This window comes from Nycticebus coucang, chromosome 9 (assembly GCF_027406575.1).
Source record: "Nycticebus coucang isolate mNycCou1 chromosome 9, mNycCou1.pri, whole genome shotgun sequence".
In the NCBI taxonomy this organism is placed as follows: Eukaryota; Metazoa; Chordata; class Mammalia; order Primates; family Lorisidae; genus Nycticebus; species Nycticebus coucang.
The window spans coordinates 92,735,201-92,763,113 of record NC_069788.1 but is presented as its reverse complement, the minus strand read 5'-3'; the positions used below and the strand labels follow the sequence as shown (position 1 = coordinate 92,763,113).

The 27,913-nt window shown below is 38.7% G+C and overlaps 1 protein-coding gene across 1 annotated transcript in view; it reads right to left on the bottom strand.

Moving 5' to 3' along the window:
- CATSPERB (cation channel sperm associated auxiliary subunit beta) overlaps positions 1-27,913 on the bottom strand; it is a 157,520-nt gene that overhangs the window by 41,772 nt on the left and 87,835 nt on the right. Inside the window, exons 16-17 of the mRNA XM_053603647.1 lie at positions 27,199-27,353; positions 8,592-8,782 (exon numbers count right to left, since the gene is read on the bottom strand). Coding sequence (XP_053459622.1) covers positions 8,592-8,782; positions 27,199-27,353 — 346 coding nt within the window. The remainder of the gene's footprint in view (positions 1-8,591; positions 8,783-27,198; positions 27,354-27,913) is intronic.

The following is a 27,913-nucleotide window of genomic DNA, read 5'->3' as shown; positions in this document are numbered from 1 at the left end:
GGGCAAATCCATCAGATTGACCTCAGACTTCTCTAATGAAACTTTTCAAGCAAGAAGACAATGGTCATCTACCTTTAATCTACTTAATCAGAACAATTTCCAGCCCAGAATTCTGTACCCTGCTAAGCTAAGCTTCAAAATTGATGGAGAAATCAAATCATTTACGGATATACAAACATTGAGGAAATTCGCCACAACAAGACCAGCTCTACAGGAAATACTTCAACCTGTTCTGCACACCGACCACCACAATGGATCAGCAGCAAAGTAAGAACTCAGAAATTAAAGGACAGAACCTAACCTCCACACTGATGCAAAAGATAAAACTAAGCAATGGACTCTCACCAAATAAGACGAATAGAATACTACCACACTTATCAATTATCTCAATAAATGTTAATGGATTGAATTCCCCACTGAAGAGACATAGATTGGTTGACTGGATTAAAAAACACAAGCCATCCATTTGCTGTCTGCAAGAAACACACCTGGCTTCAAAAGACAAATTAAAGCTCCGAGTCAAGGGTTGGAAGACAATTTTTCAGGCAAATGGAATTCAGAAGAAAAGAGGAGTTGCAATCTTATTTTCGTTTGTTTTTTGTTTTTTTGGCCAGGGCTAGGTTTGAACCCACCACCTCTGGAATATGGGACCGGCGCCTTACTCCTTGAGCCACAGGCGCCGCCCTGCAATCTTATTTTCAAATACATGTGGATTTAAAGCAACTAAAGTCAAAAAAGACAAAGATGGTCACCTTATATTGGTCAAGGGAAAAATACAACAAGAAGACATTTCAATTCTAAATATCTATGCACCCAATTTAAATGCTCCCAGATTCTTGAAACAGACCTTACTCAGTCTGAGCAATATGATATCTGATAATACCATAATAACAGGGGACCTTAACACTCCTCTTACAGAGCTGGACAGATCCTCTAAACAGAAATTAAACAAGGATATAAGAGACTTAAATGAGACCCTAGAACAACTGTGCTTGATAGACGCATATAGAACACTCCATCCCAAAGATAAAGAATATGCATTCTTCTTATCACCCCATGGAACATTCTCCAAAATTGATCATATCCTGGGACACAAAACAAATATCAACAGAATCAAAAGAATTGAAATTTTACCTGGTATCTTCTCAGACCATAAGGCACTAAAGGTGGAACTCAACTCTAACAAAAATGCTCGACCCCACCCAAAGGCATGGAAACTAAACAATCTTCTGTTGAATAACAGATGGGTGAAGGAAGAAATAAAACAGGAAATCATTAACTTCCTTGAGCATAACAACAATGAAGACACAAGAACCAAAACCTGTGGGATACTGCAAAAGCAGTTTTAAGAGGAAAATTCATCGCTTTAGATGCCTACATTCGAAAAACAGAAAGAGAGCACATCAACAATCTCACAAGAGATCTTATGGAATTGGAAAAAGAAGAACAATCTAAGCCTAAACTCAGTAGAACAAAAGAAATATCCAAAATCAAATCAGAGATCAATGAAATTGAAAACAAAAGAATCATTCAGAAAATTAACGAAACAAGGAGTTGGCTTTTTGAAAAAATAAATAAAATAGATAAACCATTGGCCAGACTAACGAGGAATAGAAAAGTAAAATCTCTAGTAACCTCAATCAGAAATGATAAAGGGGAAATAACAACTGATCCCACAGAGATACAAGAGATCATCTCTGAATACTACCAGAAACTCTATGCCCAGAAATTTGACAACGTGAAAGAAATGGATAAATATTTGGAGTCACACCCTCTCCCTAGACTCAGCCAGGAAGAAATAGAGGTCCTGAACAGACCAATTTCAAGCACTGAGATCAAAGAAACAATAAAAAATCTTCCAACCAAAAAATGCCCTGGTCCAGATGGCTTCACTACAGAATTCTATCAAAACTTCAAGGAAGAGCTTATTCCTGTACTGCAGAAATTATTCCAAAAAATTAAGGAAGAAGGAAACTTCCCCAACACATTCTATGAAGCAAACATCACCCTGATACCAAAACCAGGAAAAGACCCAAACAAAAAGGAGAATTTCAGACCAATCTCACTCATGAACATAGACGCAAAAATTCTCAACAAAATCCTAGCCAATAGATTACAGCTTATCATAAAAAAAGTCATTCATCACGATCAAGTAGGCTTCATCCCAGGGATGCAAGGCTGGTTTAACATACGCAAGTCTATAAACGTTATCCACCATATTAACAGAGGCAAAAATAAAGATCACATGATCCTCTCAATAGATGCAGAAAAAGCATTTGATAAAATCCAGCATCCTTTTCTAATTAGAACACTGAAGAGTATAGGCATAGGTGGCACATTTCTAAAACTGATTGAAGCTATCTATGACAAATCCACAGCCAATATTTTACTGAATGGAGTAAAACTGAAAGCTTTTCCTCTTAGAACTGGAACCAGACAAGGTTGTCCTCTGTCACCTTTACTATTCAATGTAGTGCTGGAAGTTCTAGCCAATACAATTAGGCAAGACAAGGAAATAAAGGGAATCCAAATGGGAACAGCGGAGGTCAAACTCTCCCTCTTTGCTGACAACATGATCTTATACTTAGAGAACCCCAAAGACTCAACCACAAGACTCCTAGAAGTCATCAAAAAATACAGTAATGTTTCAGGATATAAAATCAATGTCCACAAGTCAGTAGCCTTTGTGTACACCAATAACAGTCAAGATGAGAAGCTAATTAAGGACACAACTCCCTTCACCATAGTCTCAAAGAAAATGAAATACCTAGGAGTATACCTAACGAGGAGGTGAAGGACCTCTATAAAGAAAACTATGAAATCCTCAGAAAGGAAATAGCAGAGGATATTAACAAATGGAAGAACATACCATGCTCATGGATGGGAAGAATCAACATTGTTAAAATGTCTATACTTCCCAAAGCAATCTACCTATTCAGTGCCATTCCTATCAAAATACCAACATCGTACTTTCAAGATTTGGAAAAAATGATTCTGCGTTTTGTATGGAACCGAAAAAAACCCAGTATAGCTAAGGCAGTTCTCTGTAACAAAAATAAAGCTGGGGGCATCAGCATACCAGATTTTAGTCTGTACTACAAAGCCACAGTGGTCAAGACAGCATGGTACTGGCACAAAAACAGAGACATAGACACTTGGAATCGAATTGAAAACCAAGAAATGAAACTAACATTTTACAACCACCTAATCTTTGATAAACCAAACAAGAACATACCTTGGGGGAAAGACTCCCTATTCAATAAATGGTGTTGGGAGAACTGGATGTCTACATGTAAAAGACTGAAACTGGACCCACACCTTTCCCCACTCACAAAAATTGATTCAAGATGGATAAAGGACTTAAACTTAAGGCATGAAACAATAAAAATCCTCCAAGAAAGCATAGGAAAAACACTGGAAGATATTGGCCTGGGGAAAGACTTCATGAAGAAGACTGCCATGGCAATTGCAACAACAACAAAAAGAAACAAATGGGACTTCATTAAACTGAAAAGCTTCTGTACAGCTAAGGAGACAATAACCAAAGCAAAGAGACAACCTACACAATGGGAAAGGATATTTGCATATTTTCAATCAGACAAAAGCTTGATAACTAGGATCTATAGAGAACTCAAATTAATCCACATGAAGAAAGCCAACAATCCCATATATCAATGGGCAAGAGACATGAATAGAACTTTCTCTAAAGATGACGGACGAATGGCTAACAAACACATGAAAAAATGTTCATCATCTCTATATATTAGAGAAATGCAAATCAAAACAATCCTGAGGTATTATCTAACCGCAGTGAGAATGGCCCACATCACAAAATCTCAAAACTGCAGATGCTGGCGTGGATGTGGAGAGAAGGGAACACTTTTACACTGCTGGTGGGACTGCAAACTAGTACAACCTTTCTGGAAGGAAGTATGGAGAAACCTCAAAGCACTCAAGCTAGACCTCCCATTTGATCCTGCAATCCCATGACTGGGCATCTACCCAGAAGGAAAGAAATCCTTTTATCATAAGGACACTTTTACTAGACTGTTTATTGCAGCTCAATTTACAATCGCCAAAATGTGGAAACAGCCTAAATGCCCACCAACCCAGGAATGGATTAGCAAGCTGTGGTATATGTATACCATGGAATACTATTCAGCCATTAAAAAAAATGGAGACTTTAATCCTTCGTATTAACCTGGATGGACGTGGAAGACATTATTCTTAGTAAAGCATCACAAGAATGGAGAAGCATGAATCCTATGTACTCAATTTTGATATGAGGACAATTAGTGACAATTATGGTTATGGTGGGGGAAACAGAAAGAGGGAAGGAGGGAGGTGGGTGGGGCCTTGGTGTGTGTCGCACTTTATGGGGGCAAGACATGATTGCAAGAGGGACTTTACCTAACAATTGCAATCAGTGTAACCTGGCTTATTGTACCCTCAATGAATCCCCAACAATAAAAAATAAAAAATAAAAAAAAAAGGAAGAGCAATACAATCTCAAACCTAGCAGAAGAAAAGAAACAACCAAAATTAGATCAGAATTAAATGAAATTGAGAACAAAAGAAACTTTTGGAAGATTAGCAAAGCAAAAAGTTGGTTCTTAGAAAAAATTAATAAAATCAATAAACCCTTGGCCAGATTAACTAGAAACAGAAATATAAGATTTCAAATAACCTCAATCAGAAATGAAAAAGAAAATGGGAAATAGTAGCAGATACCATAGAGATACAAAAGATCATCACCGACTATTACAAAAAAGTCTACGCCCAGAAATTTGAAAATGGGAAGGAAATAGACCAATATTTGGGATCACACTACTTCCCCAAAGTTAATCAGAAACAATTAGAACTCTCGAACAGACCAGTTATCAAGCACCAAAATTGCAACAATAAAAAAGCTTCCAACAATAAAAAAAGTCCTAGACCAGACAGCTTCACAATAGAATTCTGCCAAACCTTCAAATAAGAGCTGGTACCTATATTGCAGAACTTATTCCAAATGGAGAAGGAAGAAACCCTCCCCAACACCTTCTACAAAGTAAATACCACTTTGATATCAAAACCAGAAAAGGATCCAACAAAAAGGAAACTACAGATCAATATCATTAATGAATATTAATGCAACAAAAGCCTAGCAAATATAATATAGCTACATTTTAACAAAATTATACATCATGATTAAGGGAGCTTTATCCCAGAGATGCAAGGCTGGTTCAACATATGCAAATTCATAAACATAATTCACCATATAAATAGAAGCAAAAACAAAGACATATGGTCCTCTCAACACATGCAGAAAAAACATTCAACAACATTCAGCATCTTTTTCTGATAAGAACACTTAAGAAAATAGGTATAGATGGAACATTTCTGAAACTGATAGAAAGCCATCTATGACAAACCCACAGTCAACATCATACTTATTGGAGTAAGACTGAAAGTATTTCCAGTTAGAACTAGAACCAGACAAGGATGTCCCCTATCACCACTACTATTCAACATAATTCTAGAAGTCCTAGCCAATGCAATAAGGCAAGAGAAGGATATCAAGGGTATCTAAATAGGGACAAAGGAGGTCAAACTTTTGCTCTTTCTAATGATATAATCATATACTTAGAAAACCCCAGGGATTCAACCACAAGACTCCTGGAAGTGATCAAGAAATACAGTAATGTCTCAGGATATAAAATAAATATCCAGAAATCAGTAGCCTTCATATATGCCAACAAAAGTCAGGCTGAGAAGCAAATCAAAAACACAATTCCCTTCACAGTAACTTCAAAGAAAATAAAATACCTGGGGATATACCTAGCAAAGGACGTGAAAGATCTCTACAGAGAGAACTATGAAACCCCAAGAAAAGAAATAGCAGAAAACGTTAACAAATGAAAGAATATGCCATGTTCATGGCTGGGAGGAATCAATATTGTTAAAATGTCCATACTAGCCAAAGTGATCTATAGGTTTAATGCAATCTCCATTAAAGCACTAACTCATACTTTGAAAAACTTGAAAAAAATAGTACTTCATTTCATATGGAACCAGAAAAAAACCTCAAATAGCAAACACAATTCTAAGAAATAAGAACAAATCTAGAGATATCACATTACCAAACTTTATGCTATATTACAAGTCTATAGTGATAAAAAAAAAAAGCATGGTACTGGCACAAAAATAGAGATATAGATCTATGGAACAGAATAGAGAAGCTAGAGATAAAAACAGCCACATATCACCATATGATCTTTGATAAACAGACAAAAGCATATAGTGGGGAAAAGTATACTTATTTAATAAATGGTGCAGGGAGAACTGGTTAGCCACGTGTAAAAGACTGAAACTGAACCTATAGCCTTCACCACTTACAAAAATTGACTCACACTGGATAAAAGACTTAAATTTAAGACACAATATGATAAAAATTATTTTTTTTTCTATTTCACTATTACTTCTTTTTTTTTTTTATTGTTGGGGATTCATTGAGGGTACAAGAAACCAGGTTACACTGATTGCATTTGTTAGGTAAAGTCCCTCTTACAATTGTGCCTTGCCCCCCAAAGGTGTGTCACACACCAATACTCCACCCCTCCCTTTTTCTCTCTCTCTGCTCTCCCCTTCCCCCACCCCCACCTTGTCATTAATTGTGATTAATTGTCCATATATCAAAATTAAATACATAGGATTCAGGCTTCTCCATTCTTGTAATGCTTTACTAAGAATAATCTGTTACACTTCCACCCAGGTTAATTCAAAGTCTGTAAAGTCTCTATTTTTTTTTAAATGGCTGAATAGTATTCCATGGTATATATATACCACAGCTTGTTAATTCATCGTCTCTTTGAGACAGAGTCTCAAGCTGTCACTCTGGGTAGAGTTCCATGGCTTCACAGCTCACAGCAACCTCAACCTCTTGGGCTTAAGCAGTTCTCTTGCCTCAGCCTTCCAAGTAGCTGGGACTACAGGTACCTGCCACAACATCTGGCTATTTTTTGTTGCAATTGTCATTGTTGTTTTAGTTGGCTCAGGTTTGAACCTATCAGCCTCAGTGTATGTGGCCAGCCCCCTACCCGCTGAGCTATGGGCACCACCAAAAACTCTTGATGATATTGGCCCAGGAAAAGATTTTATGAAAAACACCTCATTGGCCTCAGCTCCTGTAGCAGAGTGGTTATGGCACCAACCACATACACTGAAGGTGGCAGGTTTTAACCCAGCCCACGCCAGCTAAACAACAAAGATAACTGCAACAAAAAAAATAGCCAGGCATTGTGGCAAGTGCCTGTAGTCCCAGTTATTTGGGAGGCTGGGGCAAGAGAATCACTTCAGCCCAAGATTTTGAGGTTGCTGTGACACCATGGCACTCTACCAAGGGCAACATAATGAGACTCTGTCTCAAAAATAAACAAACAAAAATACCTCATTGGCAATTGCAGCAACACAAAAAAATAAATGGGACCTGATCAAACTAAAAAGCTTCTGTACAATAAAGGGAATAACAACTAAAGCAAATAGACTACTTCAGAAAGGGAGAAGATATTTGCATGTTATGAATCTGACAAAGGGCTGGTAACTAGAATTTACAGAGAAGTCAAACTACTCAAGAAGAAAAGAGCAAACAGCCCATTGATCACTGGGCAAGAGACATGAATAGAACCTTCTCCCCAAAAAACAGATGAATGGCCAATAAACATATGAAAGAATGTGTATCATCCCTAATCATCAGAGAAATGCAAATCAAAACCACCCTGAGATATCACCTAACCCCAGCAAGAATAGCCCACATCACAAAACCCCAAAGCGGCACATGCTGGAACGGGTGCAGAGAGAAGGAAATACCTATACACTGTTGGTGGGATGGAAACTAATACAACCTTTTTGGAAAGAAGTATGGAGATTCCTTAAAAAATATATAAGAAACATCAAAGAGCTAAAAATACACCTTCCATTTGATCCTGCAATGCCATTTGTACCTATTCTGAAGGAAAAAAATCATTTTACCATAAGGACATTTGCACTTGAATGCTTATAGCAGTTCAGCTCACAATTGCAAAGATGTAGAAACAACCCTAGTGCCATCAACCCATGAATGGATAAATAAATTGTGGTACATGTCTACCATGGAATACTGTTCAGCCATAAAGAAACATGGAGACTTCACATCTCTTGTGTTTACCTGGAAGGATTTGGGGAACATCCTCCTAAGTAAAGTATCACAAGAATGGAAAAACAAGCATCAAACATACTCAATATTAATATGAAACTAGTAAATGAACAACTACATGTTCACGTGAGAGAAAAACACATTCGAATTCAGGAAGGGGGGAGAGGACAGGGAGAGCGGGTACCTCAATAGGAGAGGGGGTATGTTACCCTCTCACCTGTTGGGTACAATGTAGGAGGAACATCTCCTAGGTGAAGGGCTCAAATGCAACATAGACTTTACCTAACAAACACAAACAACGTAACCTAATTGTATGTATCCTTGTATTAATCTGAAATAAAAAGTTAAATAGGTAAGAACATTTTTAAAAAAATATTTTTTTCTAGTCATCAGAGATGTTTTATATTATTACACTTACCTTGTGAATCAAGAGTAAGTTTATAGACGGAATTTCCAGTGTAAGTAATGGAAAGAGAACTAGACAAACAAGAACTCTCTGTCACCTCCTCTATTCCAAAAGGCTGTATCATTTCTGCAATAACTGACGTCAAAAATCCTTTAGGAGTGTCATGTTGCAATACCTCATTTATGTAAGCTTTCCCAGTTTTTCTAAAAACAAACCAATAACTGTTAAACAATTTGGAAAAAACAGTAACTTAAATGAGACAATTTATGAATAAGTAATTTATAACCCAAATAGCTAACTAATGAATATTTGTTCAACCTCACTAGTAGTCAACGAAATAGCAATTACAACAATGGGGTACAATTTTTACCTTTAAAATTAGTAAAGATTTCTAAATGACTGTTCAGTAGTAGTGAGAACTGAGTGGAGACAGGTACTTATCTGCTAGTGATAGAATTACAAATTAGTATAAGCTTCGTAGAAAGCAACTGGACCTTATGCAGTAAGAGCTCAAACATTATTTCCCCTTATGCATGATTCTGTAATTCTCTTAATATGGCTTGATTGTAAGGAAATAATTCAAAACACAAGGGAGAAATCTTTTTACACAAAGGTATTCATCACGGTATTATGGTAAAAGTTAGAAATAAGAATTTCCAACAATAGGAAAACTAAATAAATGATAATATATGGTATGCTCAAAGTATATCCAACTATTAAAATGGAGTTTACAAAGAACTTTTAATTACATAAGGAATATGGTCATACAGGTATTATGATGTTTAAATTAAAGAAGCAAGATAAAAATGTTAAAATGCATGTATAAAGGACTAATTGGTAATACATCAAAGTGTTAATGGTTGTAATTTCAATTTTCTTCTTTATAGTATTTGTTTGCCTTTTAGAAAATTTCTATAATGAGCAAATATTAACCTTATAGTCTATTTTTAAAAAATGTTTGCTTTGGATATCCACATGCAAAAAATGAATTTAGACACAGAACTCACAACTCACAAAAATTAACTTGAAATGAATCAAAGGCTTAAATATAAAATTATAAAACAAAAACTAAAAATTATAAAACTGTAAAACTACTATACGATGACATAGGAAAAAATCTAGGTGACTTTGGGTATGGCAATTACTTTTTTCTCGAATTAAAAAAATTTTTGGTCAAAATAATTTTGGGCTGTGGTTTGAATATGTGTTTTCTTTTTTCGTTTTTTTTTTTTTTTGGTTTTTGGCCAGGGCTGGGTTTGAACCTGCCACCTCTGGCATATTGGACCAACGCCCTACTCTGGTTTGAATATGTGGTACATCTACTAGTATTCCAATGCAACAACAGTAAGAGGTGATTAGGTCATAAGGGCTCTGTCCTTATGAATGGTTTAATTCAATTATTGCCAAGAATGGGTTGGTTATTGCAGGAGTGTGTTCCTGACGAAAGGATAAGTTAGGCCCCTTCCTCTCAACCCTACTGGACTTGTATTTCTACCCTCTGCCATGGGATGACACAGCAAGAAGGCACTCATCAGATGTGGGTCCCTTAATCTGGGACTTTCAGCCTCTTGAATGGTAAAAAATATTTTTTTTTTGCTTTGTTTAGCAGGTCCAGGCTGGGTTTGAACTTGCTTGCCCCAGTGCACAGGGTATTTTCTTTATAAATTACCACCCAGTCTGATATTGTCTTATAGCAGCACAAAACAGACTAACACAATATACATAACAAAATTTGCCACCTTAATGCAATGCCTTTTTAGTATCATACCAAAGACAATCCATAAAATAGAAAATTGATAAACTGTACATTATTGAAATTAAAAAATTTCTCTGTGAATGACCCTATCAAGAGAATGAGAAGACAAACCACAAACTAAGAGAAAATATTGACAAAAGATATATTTTATAAAGAACTGCTGTCGAAATAAACTATGGGGGGGGGGAATTCTTTTTTCCTCTATATTCCTATTTTTCTTCTATATTCCTAGGTTCTGTAACTGGGACCCTGAAAATTCTATTACAAAAGGAAAATTAACAAGAGACAAATGGGCAGAGTTTGCTAACATGTGCCTTGTGTGCATTGCACTTACATGTGTGAGAAATGTCAGTGATGAGTTACTAAAAGGGGTGGTTAGAACCTTAGACTTATAGAGCATCCTAAGAAAGAACAATACATTTTTAGAGAAGTGAAAAGGCAAAGGAAAATTACTTTAGGTTTTTCCAGCCAGCAAACTGTGGGAAGGTAAATGAATGGGGGAAACTAATGGAAAATAAGGATTGCTTTGGTAAGGGTTGTTACATGGATTCCTCTCTGAGTCTCTGGGCTGATTAAGAGTCTAGGGTTGGGGGCAGAGGCAAGATGGCGAGACGGCTGACTGAAGCCAGCTTTCCACAGAGGCTCCCACCCAGAAGAAGAGTTAAAGGACAGAAATATAGCAAGTAACCTGGTGGATTAGAGCGGCGCCAAGAAAGAAGGTTGAAGAACGCACATCAACCCTGCTGAGGCGAGGTGCGACCCCAAGGATCGCACAAAAGGTACAAAAAAGGTACAAACAAAAGGTACAAAATCCATTGCCAAGCGGATGGGAGTCCCCTCTCCCATGAGAACAGCTCGGAGTACTCCATAAACAAATGAGCAGAGTTCAAAAGTCCTTCCATTATATCCCACAGGAGAGACCCTCTAAAAACTGGACCTACTTCCACTACTAGGGTGCCATGGTGTTCTCCCGCCAGGCATGAAATTGTATAAAACTGTACATATTCTCTACCTGCAATTCTGAGCTCCCAGCACTCCCCTCCACTCTCACTCTGAGGTCTGGAAGCCTGTCCCCCAGGAGTCCAGATTCTTGGATATTTTCTCGAGAGGTGTGGACAGGGCATGGACTGCTGCTGGTCAGTGCTGATTCTTCAGCACAGGAGTAAGGAGAGGATGGTCAGTGGAGAGGGAACCATGTAGGAGTGGTGGTGCCCCAAAGCACAGAGCAGCAGCCGTTTTTGGCAACAATAGGGCTCACCCCTGGATATTCCAGAGTCACATCCCCTGTCTCTCTGGGCAACCAGAGGAGGCCAGGCATCTTCTTTGGTGGTAGCCACTGGTGGAACAGATCTGGGATGGAAACACAGGCCCCATGAGTAAAGGGTTTGCCTGAGGCTGTACCGACCTGGGTGGAGCATGGGGACTAGAATATGCACGCACAGAGCTGGCAGATTCCTAGGGTGGGGCTGACCCAGAGGACCGCTTTACTGAGCCTGAATGTACCCGGCCCTCAGGGGATCATTAGCTGAGACAAAGGAGGGTAGGCAGAGGCTGGAACTGACAGCTAACTGTGCAGCAAATAAAAACAGTAGCCAAGACTGGGCACCGGCACAGACAGGGCCTGAGGCTCAGGTTCTGTGAACGCTAACAGCTTCTCTTCTGCAAGGCAATATAGCTGGGACAGAAACAAATTCTGTGAAGTTGTTCTGTTCTGTCAGTAACATCAATCAGGAGCAGGGCTGGAACTGAGTGAACAGCCCCAGATTCCATTAAGCATCTGAGGTTGTCAGGCCTCACCTCCACCTGCCAGATAGTGGCAGAGAACAGTGGCCTGGCTGAGGAGACATAGATCTCCATGTGATCCAGGCAGGTGCAAATCCCTGGAGTATCTGCTCATTGGAGGCAACTGGGTCACAGCCCTGTGCGGTTATAGGTGACTGGGTGTGACAGAGGTGCAAGGTGGGGAAGGAGGTGTCAACCTTTCCAGACTAATCTATTTGCTGGGTGGGTCCTCCTGACCTCATGGAACACCAGAGCAAGTCATATTTGAGTTGTCAGCAGATGCTTGTGATCTAGTTGCCAGAGACCTTTTAAACTCTTCCACTTGAGGCAGGTCCTGACTGAGACAATTGATTTGGACCTCTTGAACTGGACCAATAACCCAAGGACAATCCAAGTGGTACCTGGGTGTGTGGTTGGGGGAAGATTTGATTTTCCTTTTTCAATTGTTGCCTATGGGGGGCAGGGTGACTTAATTGCTAGTATTTCTCCATAGCTGAGATTTCAAATCACAGTAACTGATACACTAGGGTAGGACAGAGACCAGCTGAAAACAAGACAGAACCACTTAGCCCCATCACATGTCCCCAGTTTCTCAGGCCGTAGCACTGTACAGGTCCTTGGCAAAGCTCCAGGGGAAAGGTACAGACACTAGTCCCAGCTTTGGGGCAAAGGGCTGGTTAATCACTACTTCTGGAGCTCCCAACCCAACTTCTCTTTATCTGCTCATCTAGTCGGATGGTGTAAAACAATCATGGGGCGGAATCAGCAGAAAAACTCTGGTAACATGAATAACCAGAGTAGATCAACCCCCCCAAGGAAAGATATGGCAGAAGCAACTGAAGATCCCTTTCATAAACAGATGGCTGAGATGTCAGAAATCGAATTCAGAATTTGGATTGTAAACAAGATGAATAGAAGGGAGGAAGAGTTGGAATCAGAAGTTCCACAAGCAATTCAAAAGTTGTCTCAAGAATTCAACAAATTTAAAGACAAAATCACCAAAGATTTTGACACATTGAGGCAAGAATTTGCAGCCCTCAAAGATCTGAAAAATACAGTAGAATCCCTCAGTATTAGAGTGGAGCAAGCAGAAGAAAGGATTTCTGACATTGAAGACAAAGCTTTTGAACACTCCCAAACTCTCAAACAGAAAGAGAAATGGAGAGCAAAAACAGATCATTCTCTCAGAGAGCTCTGGGATAATGCAAAGAAGGCTAATATTCACCTCATTGGAATCCCTGAAAGTGATGAAGTGGCTTCACAAGGCATAGAGGCTCTTCTCCATAAAATTATGAAAGAGAAATTTCCAGACACGCCAAGAGATTCTGAAATTCAGATAGCAAACAGTTTCAGAACCCCAGCATGACTCAACCCAAATAAGACATCCCCCAGGCACATCATAATTCAATTCACTAAAGTTAATATGAAGGAGAAAATTCTGAAAGCAGCCAGATGTAAGAAATCCATAACCTACAAAGAGAAGAATATTAGAATGACTGCAGATCTCTCTGCTGAAACCTTTCAAGACAGAAGAGGGTCATCGACTTTTAATCTCCTAAAACAAAATAACTTTCAGCCCAGGATTCTGTATCCAGCTAAACTGAGTTTCATTTATGATGGAGAAATTAAATACTTTAATGACATTCACATGTTGAAGAAATTTGCCATAACTAAACCAGCTCTCCAGGATATTCTCAGACCTATCCTCCATAATGACCAGCACAATCCTCTACCACAAAAGTAAACTCACTCGGAAATGTTTGATCAAACTCCAACTTTTTCCACTGTGGCAAAGGGATTAAAAATGTCCACTGGACTTTCAAAAAACTCGATACCCAAAATTTTACCAGGCTTATCAATATTCTCCATTAATGTGAATGGCTTGAACTGTCCTCTAAAGAGGCACAGGTTGGCTGACTGGATACAAAAACTCAGGCCAGATATCTTCTGCATACAAGAATCTCATCTTACCATAAAACATAAATATAGACTCAGGGTAAAGGGATGGTCATCTACCCCATTTCCCCGAAAATAAGACATCCTCCGAAAATAAGACCTACTTACAGGAAAGATAAGACGTCCCCTGAAAATAAGACCTAGCGCATCTTTGGGAGCACACCTTAAAATAAGACACTGTCTTTTTTTTGGGGAAACAGGGTATATTTCAGGCAAACGAAAATCAGAGAAAAGCAGGTGTTGCAATTCTATTTGCAGATACAATAGGCTTTAAACCAACAAAAGTAAGGAAGGATAAGAATGGTCACTTCATATTTGTTAAAGGTAATATTTAACATGATGAGATTTCAATTATTAATATTTATGCATCCAACCAAAATGCCCCTCAATTTATAAGAGAAACTCTAACAGACATGAGCAACTTGATTTCCTCCAGCTCCATAATAGTTGGAGACTTTAACACTCCTTTGGCAGTGTTGGATAGATCCTTCAATAAGAAGCTGAGCAAAGAAATTTTAGATTTAAACCTAACCATCCAACATTTGGATTTAACAGACATACAGAACATTTCATTCCTACAAAACTGAATACACATACTTCTCATCAGCCCATGGAACATACTCCAAAATTGATCACATCTTAGGTCACAAGTCTAACCTCAGTAAATTTAAAGGAAAAGACATTATTCCTTGCATCTTCTTGAACCACCATGGAATAAAAGTTGAACTCAGTAACAACAGGAATCTGCATACTCATACAAAAACAAGGAAGTTAAATAACCTTATGCTTAATGATAGCTGGGTCATAGATGGGATTAAGAAGGAAATTACCAAATTTTTGGAACAAAACAACAATGAAGACACGAGTTATCAGAATGTCTGTGATACTGTAAAGGCAGTCCTAAGAGGGAAATTTATAGCACTGCAAGCCTTCCTCAAGAGAATGGAAAGAGAGTTAACAACCTAATGGGACATCTCAAGCAACTGGAAAAGGAAGAACATTCCAACCCCAAACCCAGTAGAAGAAAAGAAATAACCAAAATTAGAGCAGAATTAAATGAAATTGAAAACAAAAGGATTATACAACAGATCAATAAATCTAAAAGTTGGTTTTTTGAAAAGGTCAATAAAATAGATAAACCTTTGGCTAACCTAACCAGGAAAAAAAGAGTAAAATCTCTAATTTTATCAATCAGAAATGACAAAGATGAAATAACAACAGACTCCTCAGAAATTCAAAAAATCCTTAATGAATATTACAAGAAACTTTATTCTCAGAAATATGAAAATCTGAAGGAAATTGACCAATATTTGGAAGCACATCACCTTCCAAGACTTAGCTAGAATCAAGTGGAAATGCTGAACCGGCATATATCAAGTTCTGAAATAGCATCAACCATACAAAATCTCCCTAAAAAGAAAAGCCCGGGACCAGATGTCTTCACGTCAGAATTCTACCAAATCTTTAAAGAGAAACTAGTACCTACATTACTCAAAGAAGAAATACTATCTAACACGTTCTATGAAGCAAACATCACCTTGATCCCCAAACCAGGAAAAGACCCAACAAGAAAAGAAAATTATAGACCAATATCACTAATGAATATTGATGCAAAAATAATCAACAAGATCCTAACAAACAGAATCCAGCAACACATAAAACAAATTATACATCATGACCAAGTGGGTTTTATCCTAGGGTCTCAAGGCTGGTTCAATATACATAAATCTATAAATATAATTCAGCACATAAACAAACTAAAAAACAAAGACCATATGATTCTCTTAATTGATGCAGAAAAAGCTTTTTTTTTTTTTTTTTTTTTTTTTGTGGTTTTTGGCCGGGGCTGGGTTTGAACCCGCCACTTCCAGCATATGGGACAGGTGCCCTACTCCTTGAGCCACAGGCGCCACCCAGTAAAAGCTTTTGATAATATCCAGCATCCCTTCATGATCACAACACTTAAGAAAATTGGTATAGAAGGGACATTTCTTAAAACTGATAGAGCCCATCTACAGCAAACCCACAGCCAATAGCCTATTGAATGGAGTTAAGTTGAAATCATTTCCTCTCAGATCAGGAAGCAGGCAAGGTTGCCCATTGTCTCCACTGCTCTTTAATATTGTAATGGAAATTTTAGCCATTGCAATTAGGGAAGAAAAGGCAATCAAGCGTATCCATATAGGGTCAGAAGAGATCAAACTTTCACTCTTCGCAGATGATATGATTGTATATCTGGAAAACACCAGGGATTCTACTACAAACTCTTAGAAGTGATCACAAGAATACAGCAGTATCTCAGGTTACAAAATCAACATTCATAAATCGGTAGCCTTTATATATATACCAACAATAGTCATGCTGAAAAAACAGTCAAGGACTCTATTTCGGTCACAGTAGTGCCAAAGAAGATGAAATATTTGGGAGTTTATCTAACAAAGCATGTGAAAGACCTCTACAAAGAGAACTATGAAACTCTAAGAAAAGAAATAGCTGAAAATGTTAACAAATGTAAAAACATACCATGTTCATGGCTGGGAAGAATCAACATTGTTAAAATGTCCATACTACCCAGAGCAATATACAATTTTAATGCAGTCCCTATTAAAGCTCCACTGTCATACTTTAAAGATCTTGAAAAAATAATACTTCGTTTTACATGGAATAAGAAAAACCCTTAAATAGCCAAACATTACTCAGAAATAAAAACAAAGAAGGAGGAATCACGCTACCAGACCTCAGACTATACTATAAATTGATAGTGATCAAAACAGCATGGTACTGGCACAAAAACAGAGAGGTAGATGTATGGAACAGAATAGAGAATCAAGAGATTAACCCAGCTACTTACCATTATTTGATCTCTGACAAGCCAATTAAGACATTCAGTGGGGAAAAGATTCCCTATTTAACAAAGGGTGTTGGGTGACCTGGCTGGCGACCTGTAGAAGACCGAAACTGGACCCATACCTTTCACCATTAACTAAGATAGACTCTCACTGGATTAAAGGTTTAAACTTAAGACATGAAACTATAAAAAAAAAAAAAAACTAGAATAAAGTGCAGAGATAAAAAATTCTCGAAGAAATCTGTCTGGGCAAATATTTTATGAGGAGGATCCCCCCCCCGCCCCCGCCTGGGCAATTGAAGCAGCTTCAAAAATAGACTACTGGGACCTGATCAAACTAAAAAGCTTCTGCACAGCCAAGAACACAGTAAGTAAAGCAAGCAGACAGCCCTCAGAGTAGGAGAAGATATTTGCAGGTTATGTCTCCCACAAAGATTTAATAACCAGAATCCACAGAGAACTCAAACGTATTAGCAAGAAAAGAACAAGTGATCCCATCTCAGGCTGGGCAAGGGACTTGAAGAGAAACTTTTCTGAAGAAGATAGGTGCATGGCCTACAGACATATGAAAAATCATCATCCTTAATCATCAGAGAAATGCAAATCAAAACTACTTTGAGATATCATCTAACCCCAGTAAGAGTAGCCCATATCACAAAATCCCAAGACCAGAGATGTTGGTGTGGATGCGGAGAAAAGTGAACACTTCTACACTGCTGGTGGGAATGCAAACTAATGCGTTCCTTTTCGAAAGATGTTTGGAGAACACTTAGAGATCTAAAAATAGACCTGCCATTCAATCCTACAATTCCTCTACTAGTTATATATCCAGAAGACCAAAAATCACATTATAGCAAAGATATTTGTACCAGAATGTTTATTGCAGCTCAATTCATAATTGCTAAGTCATGGAAAAAGCCCAAGTGCCCATCAATACATGAATGGATTAATAAATTGTGGTATATGTACACCATGGAATATTATGCAGCCTTAAAGAAAGATGGAGACTTTACCCTTTCATGTTTACATGGATGGAACATATTCTTGTTAGTAAAGTATCTCAAGAATGGAAGAGAATGTATCCAATGTACTCAGCCTTACTGTGAAATTGAGTTATGCCTTTGATATGAAAGCTATAACCCAATTATAACCTAAGAATATAGGGAAGGGGGAGACGGAGGGGAGAGAAGGGGTGAGGATGGGCAGAGGGAGGGTGATTGGTGGGATCATACCTACGGTGCATCTTACAAGTGTACATGTGAAACTTACTAAATGTAGAATACAAATATCTTAACACAATAACTAAGAAAATGCCAGGAAGGCTATGTTAACCAGTGTAATGAAAATATATCAAATGGTACATAAAACAAGTGTATGGTGCCCAATGATTGCATTAATGTACACAACTATGATTTAATAATAATAATAAAAGAGTCTAGGGTTGTGTCAAGTGATTAAAGATCATCCTGTCCTTTCTGGTAGAAGGGCAAAAAGATTTTTCTCGTGTTTGCTTCTTCTCAATAGTCTTTAGCTCAGAATAATCCCGTGCCAAGGTGCCATATTTTGAGATGGATGGCATATTTTGATCTCCCTACAATTCAAAGCATTCTTACAATGCAGCAACGCGAAAACAAACAACCTGATTAAAGATGGGTCAAAGACCTTAATGGATACTTCACCAAAGAAGATCTGCATACAGATAGTAAATAAGCATATGAAAGTGTTCGACATCATATGTCACCAGGGAAATTAACAACAAAATACTACTACACACCTATTAGAATGGCAAAAAATCAAAACAGTGACAATATCTAATGTTGGTTAGTATGTGGAGTAAGAGGAACTCTCACTCACTGCTCACAGAAATGCAAAATGATATAGTTTGGCCACTTCTCATTCCCCTTGTCACTGTATTTACTTTCTCCATACTATATATTAGATATAAAATTGTTTTGATTTCTCTTTGTTTACCTGTTTATCACTTGTGTCTGTTTATTATTATGTCATCCCCACAGGGGTAAGGACCTCATCTATCTTGTTCACCATTATATTACCAGTGCCGACCTAGCCTAAGACTTGATATATAATAGACACTTAATAGTCATTGAATTAATGAATAACTTTACTAAACACTTTGTGTGTTGATGATGCTTTTTTTCCTTCTGAGCAATTTAGTAGGAACATGGGCATTAAGTTATCAGTTTTAAGATATTTTGAAAATTCTTCAGAACAACTGACCTTGTTATGAGATGAGGTCTTTCTCCAATACTTCAAATACTTCATCATTGATATAATGACTATATTTTATCTGTTATCAACCAGATATAGTATTTCATCTATAGATGTTTAATCAATTCCTATTGTGGAAAGGATTTTGATTCGGTACTTAACATCTCTTTGTAGATGGTAACCTATACATCTGTTGAGATTATGCAAGACTTTTGGCCAGCATGATCCAGATTCCTTAATAATGTTCTGAATCCATTCTTTTCTACCATCTAATATTAATTCCTGACTCTTAATCCTCAAACTCTCTTTTGAATTCCAAGCCTACCATTTGCCATTTCCATACTGCCTGATCCAAAGTCTGTCTACCTGTCCTGAGTACAATATGACAGGTCACAAAAGTAAGACTGCCTATAGCTGGATGCAGCACATAGAAGACAAGCACAGATGTATTACAAGGCAAAGAACAGACAATGGAGCAAAGCAATGGACATTGCTGTGGTTCCATTTGCCTGGTGAGTTTATCTCCCAAATATCTCTCAAATCCATCTATTCCCATCAACATCTTAAACTAAAACACCAAAACTTTTGGCCTAGACTACTACAGAAGCCTTCCAACTGTTTTCAGTGCGTCTGTAATTGTTACCTCCTATTCATTCTCCACATCACAGTCAGAGTGGCATTCTAAAAGAAACCAGATCATTTAAGGTAATGGGAAATTGGAGTTTAAAGAAGGAAGTGTGCTATGCGTTCTACCTCTCATCTCCATGCCATCTTATGGTGCCTGGAGAAGAAGTGCTTCTCTCTTGTGATAAACCAAAAATCACTTCAAGGGGACCATTTAATTAAATTAATTAATTTTTTTTTGAGACAGAGTCTCACTGTTGCCCTTGGTAGAGTGCTATGGCATCACAGCTCACAGCAACCTCAAACTGTTGGGCTTAAGGGATTCTCTTGCCACACCCTCTCAAGTAGCTAGGACTACAGGCACGTGCCACAATGCCCAGATATTTTTCTGTTGCAGTTGTCATTATTGCTTAGCTGGGCTGGGCTGAGTTCAATCCCACCAGCTTCAGTGTATGTGGCCAGCATGTAACCCCTGTGCTACGAGCACCAAGTGGGATAATTTTATTTTATCTTTTTGAGACAAAGTCTCACTCAGTCTTCCAGAGGTTGAGTGCCATGACGTCATAGCTCACAGCAACCTCTTGGGCTCAAGTGATTCTCTTGTCTCAGCCTCCCAAGTAGCTGGGATTATAGGCACCTGCCACAATGCCTTGTTATTTATTTATATTTTTTAGAAACGAGGGTCTCGCTTTGGCTCAGGCTGGTCTTGAACTCCTGAGCTCAAGCAATCCACCTGCCTTGGCTCCCAGAGTGCTGGGATTACAGGTATAAGCCACCGCACCTGGCCCAAGGAGACCAGTTTAGAAGTGGCAATATGTCTTCATAGGTTTGAGGGGCAGAGGGGGCAGAATTGGATTCATTCTTGAGAAGTATAAAGGGTAGATACTGATTAGACACTTAGAGTTTAACGGTTATGTATGCAGTAGGAAAGAAATAAAGCTATTAATTAACTCTAAACTTTAAGCTAACACACATGTACAAATCTTGGGTAACACACAAAAAATACAGAGTGTAATGGTACCAATCCAGTAGAAGAAAGGAAAAATGGAATGAGAAGAGAAAATAATCTTAAATATGGTAAGCAAGAAGAGAGAACAAAAATAAAACATAGAAAATATGGAACAGGGCGGCGCCTGTGGCTCAGTCGGTAAGGCGCCAGCCCCATATACCAAGGGTGGTGGGTTCAAACCCGGCCCCGGCCAAACTGCAACCAAAAAATAGCCGGGCATTGTGGCAGGCGCCTGTAGTCCCAGCTACTTGGGAGGCTGAGGCAAGAGAATCGCTTAAGCCCAGGAGTTGGAGGTTGCTGTGAGCTGTGCGAGGCCATGGCACTCTACAGAGGGCCATAAAGTGAGACTCTGTCTCTACAAAAAAAAAAAAAAAAGAATACAAAGTACTAGTTTAATAAAATTAAACAATGTTAAAAAAAAGAAAATATGGAACAAACAAAAAGTATAAAAGATAGCATGGATATATTAAAATATATTAGTAATATAAAAAAAACCAAAATAGCTAAAATCATCATTTTTCCTTAGCCCATCAGAGAACTAAGGTCACAGAATAACCAACTAACCTCAAATCCAGAGTAATTAGCCAACCAAGGAAAGACTGAACATTAGGACAGTCTCACCTATGGAAGAGCCTGGGAAGAAGAAACACAATGCTGGTCACGATACAAACAAATAGGAATGAGCTAAAGTTGTAAAAATGTACCACAGGCCAAGTTCATGCTAGAAAGTGAGTCTGGAAATGCTGGCACACCTGAAAAATGACTGTACTCACCTGCAAACTCCATGGGCTTTGCCCGAAGGCTGATGACAAAAGATTGGGGCAGGGCAGTAAATGAGATAGCCTCACTGATGGTACAGACAGCTTATAGGGAGAATGGAAAAGGCCTGAAGCCTCACCTACTTCTCTGAACCTTCTTTCATAGGAAGTAAAAGCCTTACATTGAATCACAAGAGGTCAGGCATTAGATGCTTTTGCCCACAGGCTTCAAAAAAGCTGACCAGGGGGGCAATACCTGTGGCTCAAAGGAGTAGGGTGCCGGCCCCATATACCTGAGGTGGTGGGTTCAAACCCACCCCCAGCCAAAAACTGAAAAAAAAAAAAAAAATTTTTTTTAAAAGCTGACCAGGGGCTGGGGGGAGGAGGCATAAGGAAGGTGTTGGCACAGAAGCCCTGCCTTCCTCCCTCCCTTGCCCTTCTCCTTTGTAAAACAAATACTTTTAGCTACTGCTAGAGAAGAAGCAAAGGTCCTAAAATTTTTTTTTTTTTTTTAGTTCTTATATGTTTCAAGTTTCCAGGCCAGTCAGATTGGCTGACCAGAACTTTCTGTGCACTGATGCGTTCCCTTTTGAGTTTCTTTCCCAGGAACTGGGGAACCTCCTTGCAACCATGAGATAACTACAGAGCCTTACACTACTTATTTGTCCAGAAAAGGCAAAATAAGAGATACACCAGCACAGATTGGACCCACAGAGTCTGTGCACAAGGCTGAAAGAATGACCAATATTAACCCCTAGCTCATTATAATACTAAAATCCCCACCCCGAGGGACTTACCTACTATTTTTTGTTCATGGGATGTATGTACTAGCATGAGTTCTCACTGCACTCGCGTGCCCTGCACTCCACCCCAAGCATGTCATGATGCCCACTCCCCTCATGCCTTATTCACATCACCTCCATAAAACACCCCCGATCCTGTTGGTTGAGGAGGTGGATTTGAGGTAGTTTGTGCTTTCCCCTTCCAGCAGATGCATCTCTTGCAGAAAATCCTTTTTTCCGTGACAATTCTCATTGTTTCAATTAGCTTTCTGTGTAGTCAGCAAGGAGACATCCCCTCACACTCAAACCCCCCCCTTGTGGTTTAATAGTGCCACTCATCCTCAGGGAACAAACGAAGACGTGGAGTAAGGAGGGATAATGTAATAACAGAATTACTCTTTATTCCTTTAGGGGAGTCAGGAAGCTTTTTTTTTTTTAATGTCCTGGCTCACAGCAACCTCAAATTCCTGGGCTCAAGCAATCCTTCTGCCTCAACTTCCTGAGTAGCTGGGACTAGAGGTGCCTGCCACAACACTGGCTAATTTTTCTGTTTTTTTTTTTTTGTTGTTGTTGTTGTTGTTGTGGTGGTGGTGGTGGTGGTGGTGGTTGTTGTTCTTCCGGTCCAGGAATGAGACATAGTCTCACTCTTGCTCAGGCTAGTCTCCAACTCCTGAGCTGAAGGGATCCGCCCACCTCAGCTTCCCAGAGTGCTAGGATTACAGGCGTCAGCCACCTGGCCCAGCTCAGGAAGCTGCCTTAGTTGTAAAATTCCAAGGGAATTAAGTAAAATTACCTCACTGTTAGGGGGACAGCCAGAAATTCCCACCCAAGATTTATCTAACTGCAGATATATAAGGCAGAATTTGGCGACAAGATGAAATTGCTAATAACAAGTTTTTGTCTTTAATAATGGAACTCGACAAGCTGAGTCTAATATTTTAATAGAAGAACAAAAGCCACGAACAAACCAGGGGGAAAGGGTCATTCATATGTGTCAGACAGTTGATGTACTACACAGAAGGCAAACACACCAGTGAAGTAGAAGAGAGAATAGAAACAGATTGATGCACATATGAGCAGTGACATTATCACTGGGATGGTGCTGCAGATCTGCAGGGGAGTGGGGCGGAGGGGAAAATAGGTACTTGTATGAACAGTTGACTATTCATATTAAAAAAAGGAAAGAAATTGAATTCTCACTTCACACGACACACAATATCAATTCTAGATAGATGAAAATCCTAAAAACTAAAAGCAGGCCAGGCGCGGTGGCTCATGCCTGTAATCCTAGCACTCTGGGAGACCAAGCAAGGTGGATTGCCTGAGCTCAGGAGTTTAAGACCAGCCCAAGCCAGAGTAAGACCTCATATCTAAAAGATAGACGGGTGCTTTGGTGGGCACCTGTAGTCCCAGCTACTTGGGAGGCTGAGGCAAGAGAATCACTTAAACCCACGAGTTTGAGGTTGTTGTGAGCTTGACGCCATGGCACTCTACCGAGGGTGACAAAATGAGACTCCATCTAAAGAAAGAAAGAAACAAACAAACTAACTAAAAGCAAAAGTTTAAAGCTATTACAAGACAATCTAGGAGAACAGCTAAATAGAGAAATATCCGTGTGTGAATTACATACACATATCTTGATATGGAATAATTTAAAAATATATGGAGTGATGTTTTTTATATGCAAGTGTAAGTTATTATAAATTGGTTTCATGATCTATGTACAAAAGACCTAATAAAAAATTAAATTAAAAAAATAAATAAATAAAAATAAAAATTATGAGCATAAAAATAATAAAAACAAAAATATATGGAGTAATGTAGAAAGCATAATATATGAAAAAGACAGGCTTAACCTGGATGGAAGTGGAAGACATTATTCTTAGTAAAGCATCACAAGAATGGAGAAGCATGAATCCTATGTACTCAATCTTGATATGAGGACAATTAATGACAATTAAGGTTATGGGGGGGGAAGCAGAAAGAGGGATGGAGGGAGGGGGGTGGGGCCTTGGTGTGTGTCACACTTTATGGGGGCAAGACATGATTGCAAGAGGGACTTTACCTAACAATTGCAATCAGTGTAACTGGCTTATTGTACCCTCAATGAATCCCCAACAATAAAAAAAAAAGACAAAGACAGGCAAGCCACAGAATATACACATAGTTAATTATTACATTTCACAAAACTAATATATTTTGATACACATATATGTGTTAAAGTTATAAAGCAAAACTTTAAAAAATGTTAATACAAAATTCAAGACAATGCTTATTTCTTTGGGTAATAGTGGGAGTCAAGGAAAAGCAGAAAGAAAAGAAATGCTGCCTAGAAGGACTGCTGGAGGATGAAGGTACCTCGATAAAGTTGTAGAAGAACTCCAGAAGCCCAGAGGTGATGGGCATAGTTGTCACTGTCTGCAAGAACGGCATTACCCATGGCAAAAGACTCTAGAGGGCTCCATCAGAAGGACCTCTTGTCCCTTGGTCTCACCTCTGTTCTTTCACCTAAACTCTGATGCTTAAGAAAAGATCAGAACAATGAGGATGACAGAACAGAGTGGTGCTGGGGGAAAGTTCCAGGCTGAGAGAATAGCATGTTAAAAGGCCCCCAGAACAAAAGGAACATGATGTGTTAGAGAAACCAAAAGAAAACCAGAGTAAAGTGAATGAAGAAGAGAAGCCATTCAAGAGAGAAGCCAGGTCACTTAGGGACTTTTAGTCCCAGTAAGGAACTTGGATGTCCTTCCAAAAGAAATCTTTCATCGGAGAACTAAGGTTAGGTGGGTTGCTTCCAAGATTCTCCAAACAAGGGCTCAATCATCAGGAAAATACTGCCAATTCTGTATGTCCCTCTCTTATACACCTATATCAACTGTAATCACATATTTGCTTCTTGGACTAGAATATAAGCTCAAGGAGGGATATCTTGTTTACCACCCTATCGCAGCACGTACCACAGTGCCTTGCTTGTAGGTCACTGTTTGTGGAGTAACTGAATAAACGGCTTACCCTGCTTCACCCCTGGATTACTTAGATAGCTGCCTTTGGCCTATCGTTGATCTCATAATGTTGGGCTCTCAAATCTTTGATCTGCCCAGTTGAAGTTTAATTTGCTTTCCAGGTCACTGATCTTGGCTCTTTGTATTTCTTGCCTTGGAGCTATTAATTCGCTAGTTTTCATGCAAACAGAGCAAAGTTATTGAATCTTATTACAGATTGTACTGTTTGGGTTATTTTTTCTTTTTCTTTCTTTCTTCTTTTTTTTTTTTTTTTTGACAGAGTCTCACTTTGTCACTCATGGTAGAATGCCCTGGTGTCACAGCTCACAACAACCTCAAACTCTTGGGCTCAAGCAATCCTCTTGCCTCAGCCTCCCAAGTAGCTGGGAGTATAGGTACCCACCACAATGCCCAGCTCTTTTTTTTGAGATGGGGTCTTGCTCTTGCTCAGGCTGGTCTTGAACTCCTAAGCTCAAGCAATCCACCTGCCTTGGCCTACCAGAGTGCTAGGATTACAGGCATGAGCCACCACGCCTGGCCTTGTTGGAGTTTTAAATATTCTGATCTTTAGGAGAATTATTGTGTGCTTTAAAAAATAATTAGAATATAAGAAATCAGTGTTAACATTGAGATGGTATTAATTATATGCTAAACTTTAAAAAAGTGATCCTGTAAGTTTTCTACCTATACCACATATGAACACAAATTGATACAGAATATCACACATACAAAATCCATGTAAAACAAAAAATAATTCTAGAGATGACTGATAATTTCTTAGAATAAAAAGTCCTATAATCCCCATAAAAAATATTGATAATATTTGTTACATTATGTCTGATTCCCATTTTCATCCCCACCTCTGAATGAGTTGCCTTATAGTTCATGGTATTGTTGGCTATGGGGTAAGGAATATATTGACAGTCCAATCCACATATACTATAAAGACTTTAACCTGGTGGAAGAATAGGGTCCGTCACTTGGAGAGAGGTGAGTGTCTTAGATAATGTGGGTTGCTATAAAAAATACCCATAATTTGGGTAGTCTATAAACAACAGAAATGTATTTCTCACAGTTCCGGAGGTTGGGAAGTCCAAGATCAAGGCAAGAGCAAATTTGGTGTCTGGTAAGGGCCCATTTTCTGGTTCATAGATGGTGTCTTCAATGTGTGTCCTTCCATGGTGAAAGGGCCTACGTAGCTCTCTGGGGTCTCTTTTATAAGGGCATTAATCGCACCCATAAGGGCAAACCTTCATGACCTAATTACTTCCCAAAACTTCAACCTCTTTATACCTGGGGGGTTAGGATTTCAAATGAATTTTGGGGAGACACAAACATTCAGACCGTTAACAGACCATTTCAGATTACCAGTGGGTTTCTGGTAATCTGAAATTGTTTCTTTCTGATCTGGGGGATATAGAACACATTGATTTCACAGAGGAGGTTTTAGGCTTTAAAGATAGCTTTAAGAGTCATGGGTTCTTACTGATATATTAGAAGTAAGCATTTCTGAGAATTATGTATACCCTGTCATGAAAGACAGCCTTTACTACATTAGTCATATTGGTCTCTAGAACATAATGAGAATTGTCATGTGAGTGAACTCTGTGTACAAGCAGTTTGCAGTGCAGCCCAGGACATTTTTGATACTCAGAATAAGGAACACACATTTCTATAGCTTGTCCTGATAGTGCTGTTTTAAATGGTTCTGTGTTTCTAAAATTGAGACATCATGCAAGAAAACTTGGCCTTGCAGGGAGTCATACAAAGAGTGATTCTATTTGACCAAGAAATTACTCCAAAAATAGTAAAAAATTTAGAATCTAAAAACCAATATGTAATCTAAACAACTGTGCGGCAAATCACCACCTACTTGGAGTGTATCACTTTTCCTTTGTGCATATTGTTGAATTTCTTGGTGTGTAAGGTGTCCTGAGGTTCACCTTCAGGTACATATGCAAAAAAGATCATTTCATGTAAGGAGATATACTGTGGAGCAAGTGCAGTCCCAAAGCTCATATCAGGAGGCTAGAATCAGAAAAAGGAAAATTTGTATTTAAACTATTTTATACTTCAGTTATGACAAAATTCAAGTAACACATTTCTTTTCTTTCCTTTTTCCTTTTTTATTGATATAGTTCCAGCATTCAGAACACCTGGCATTTGGAGGCCCCAATTGACGTATGTTGAATGAATTGGCTGTTAAAACTCTAATGCACGTGATTAAGAGAAATCTGACAGATTTCAAAGGTCCCTAAGTGAGAATTAGAAAAAACACAAGAACTTTCCCTTTTCCTCCTAGTACAGGTCCAACAAAAATCCTAACAAAAAATGGGCCCACTGTATAAAACAAAACTGTAATAACATCATCCCATGCTCATTTTACAGGCCACTCTCACATACATCACTATGTCACATTAATCAGTCCTTGTGAGCTGAATGTGAATAGCAACTGTTGTTAAAGTGGAGGAAACTTGGACACAAAGAGCCCTCAAATTTTGCTTAAGGGCCAGGATTAGAACTTGACCAGGATTTAGAACTTGTCCAACTGGCTACATGTCTGAGCTGGGGTTATTGATTCTGTGAGG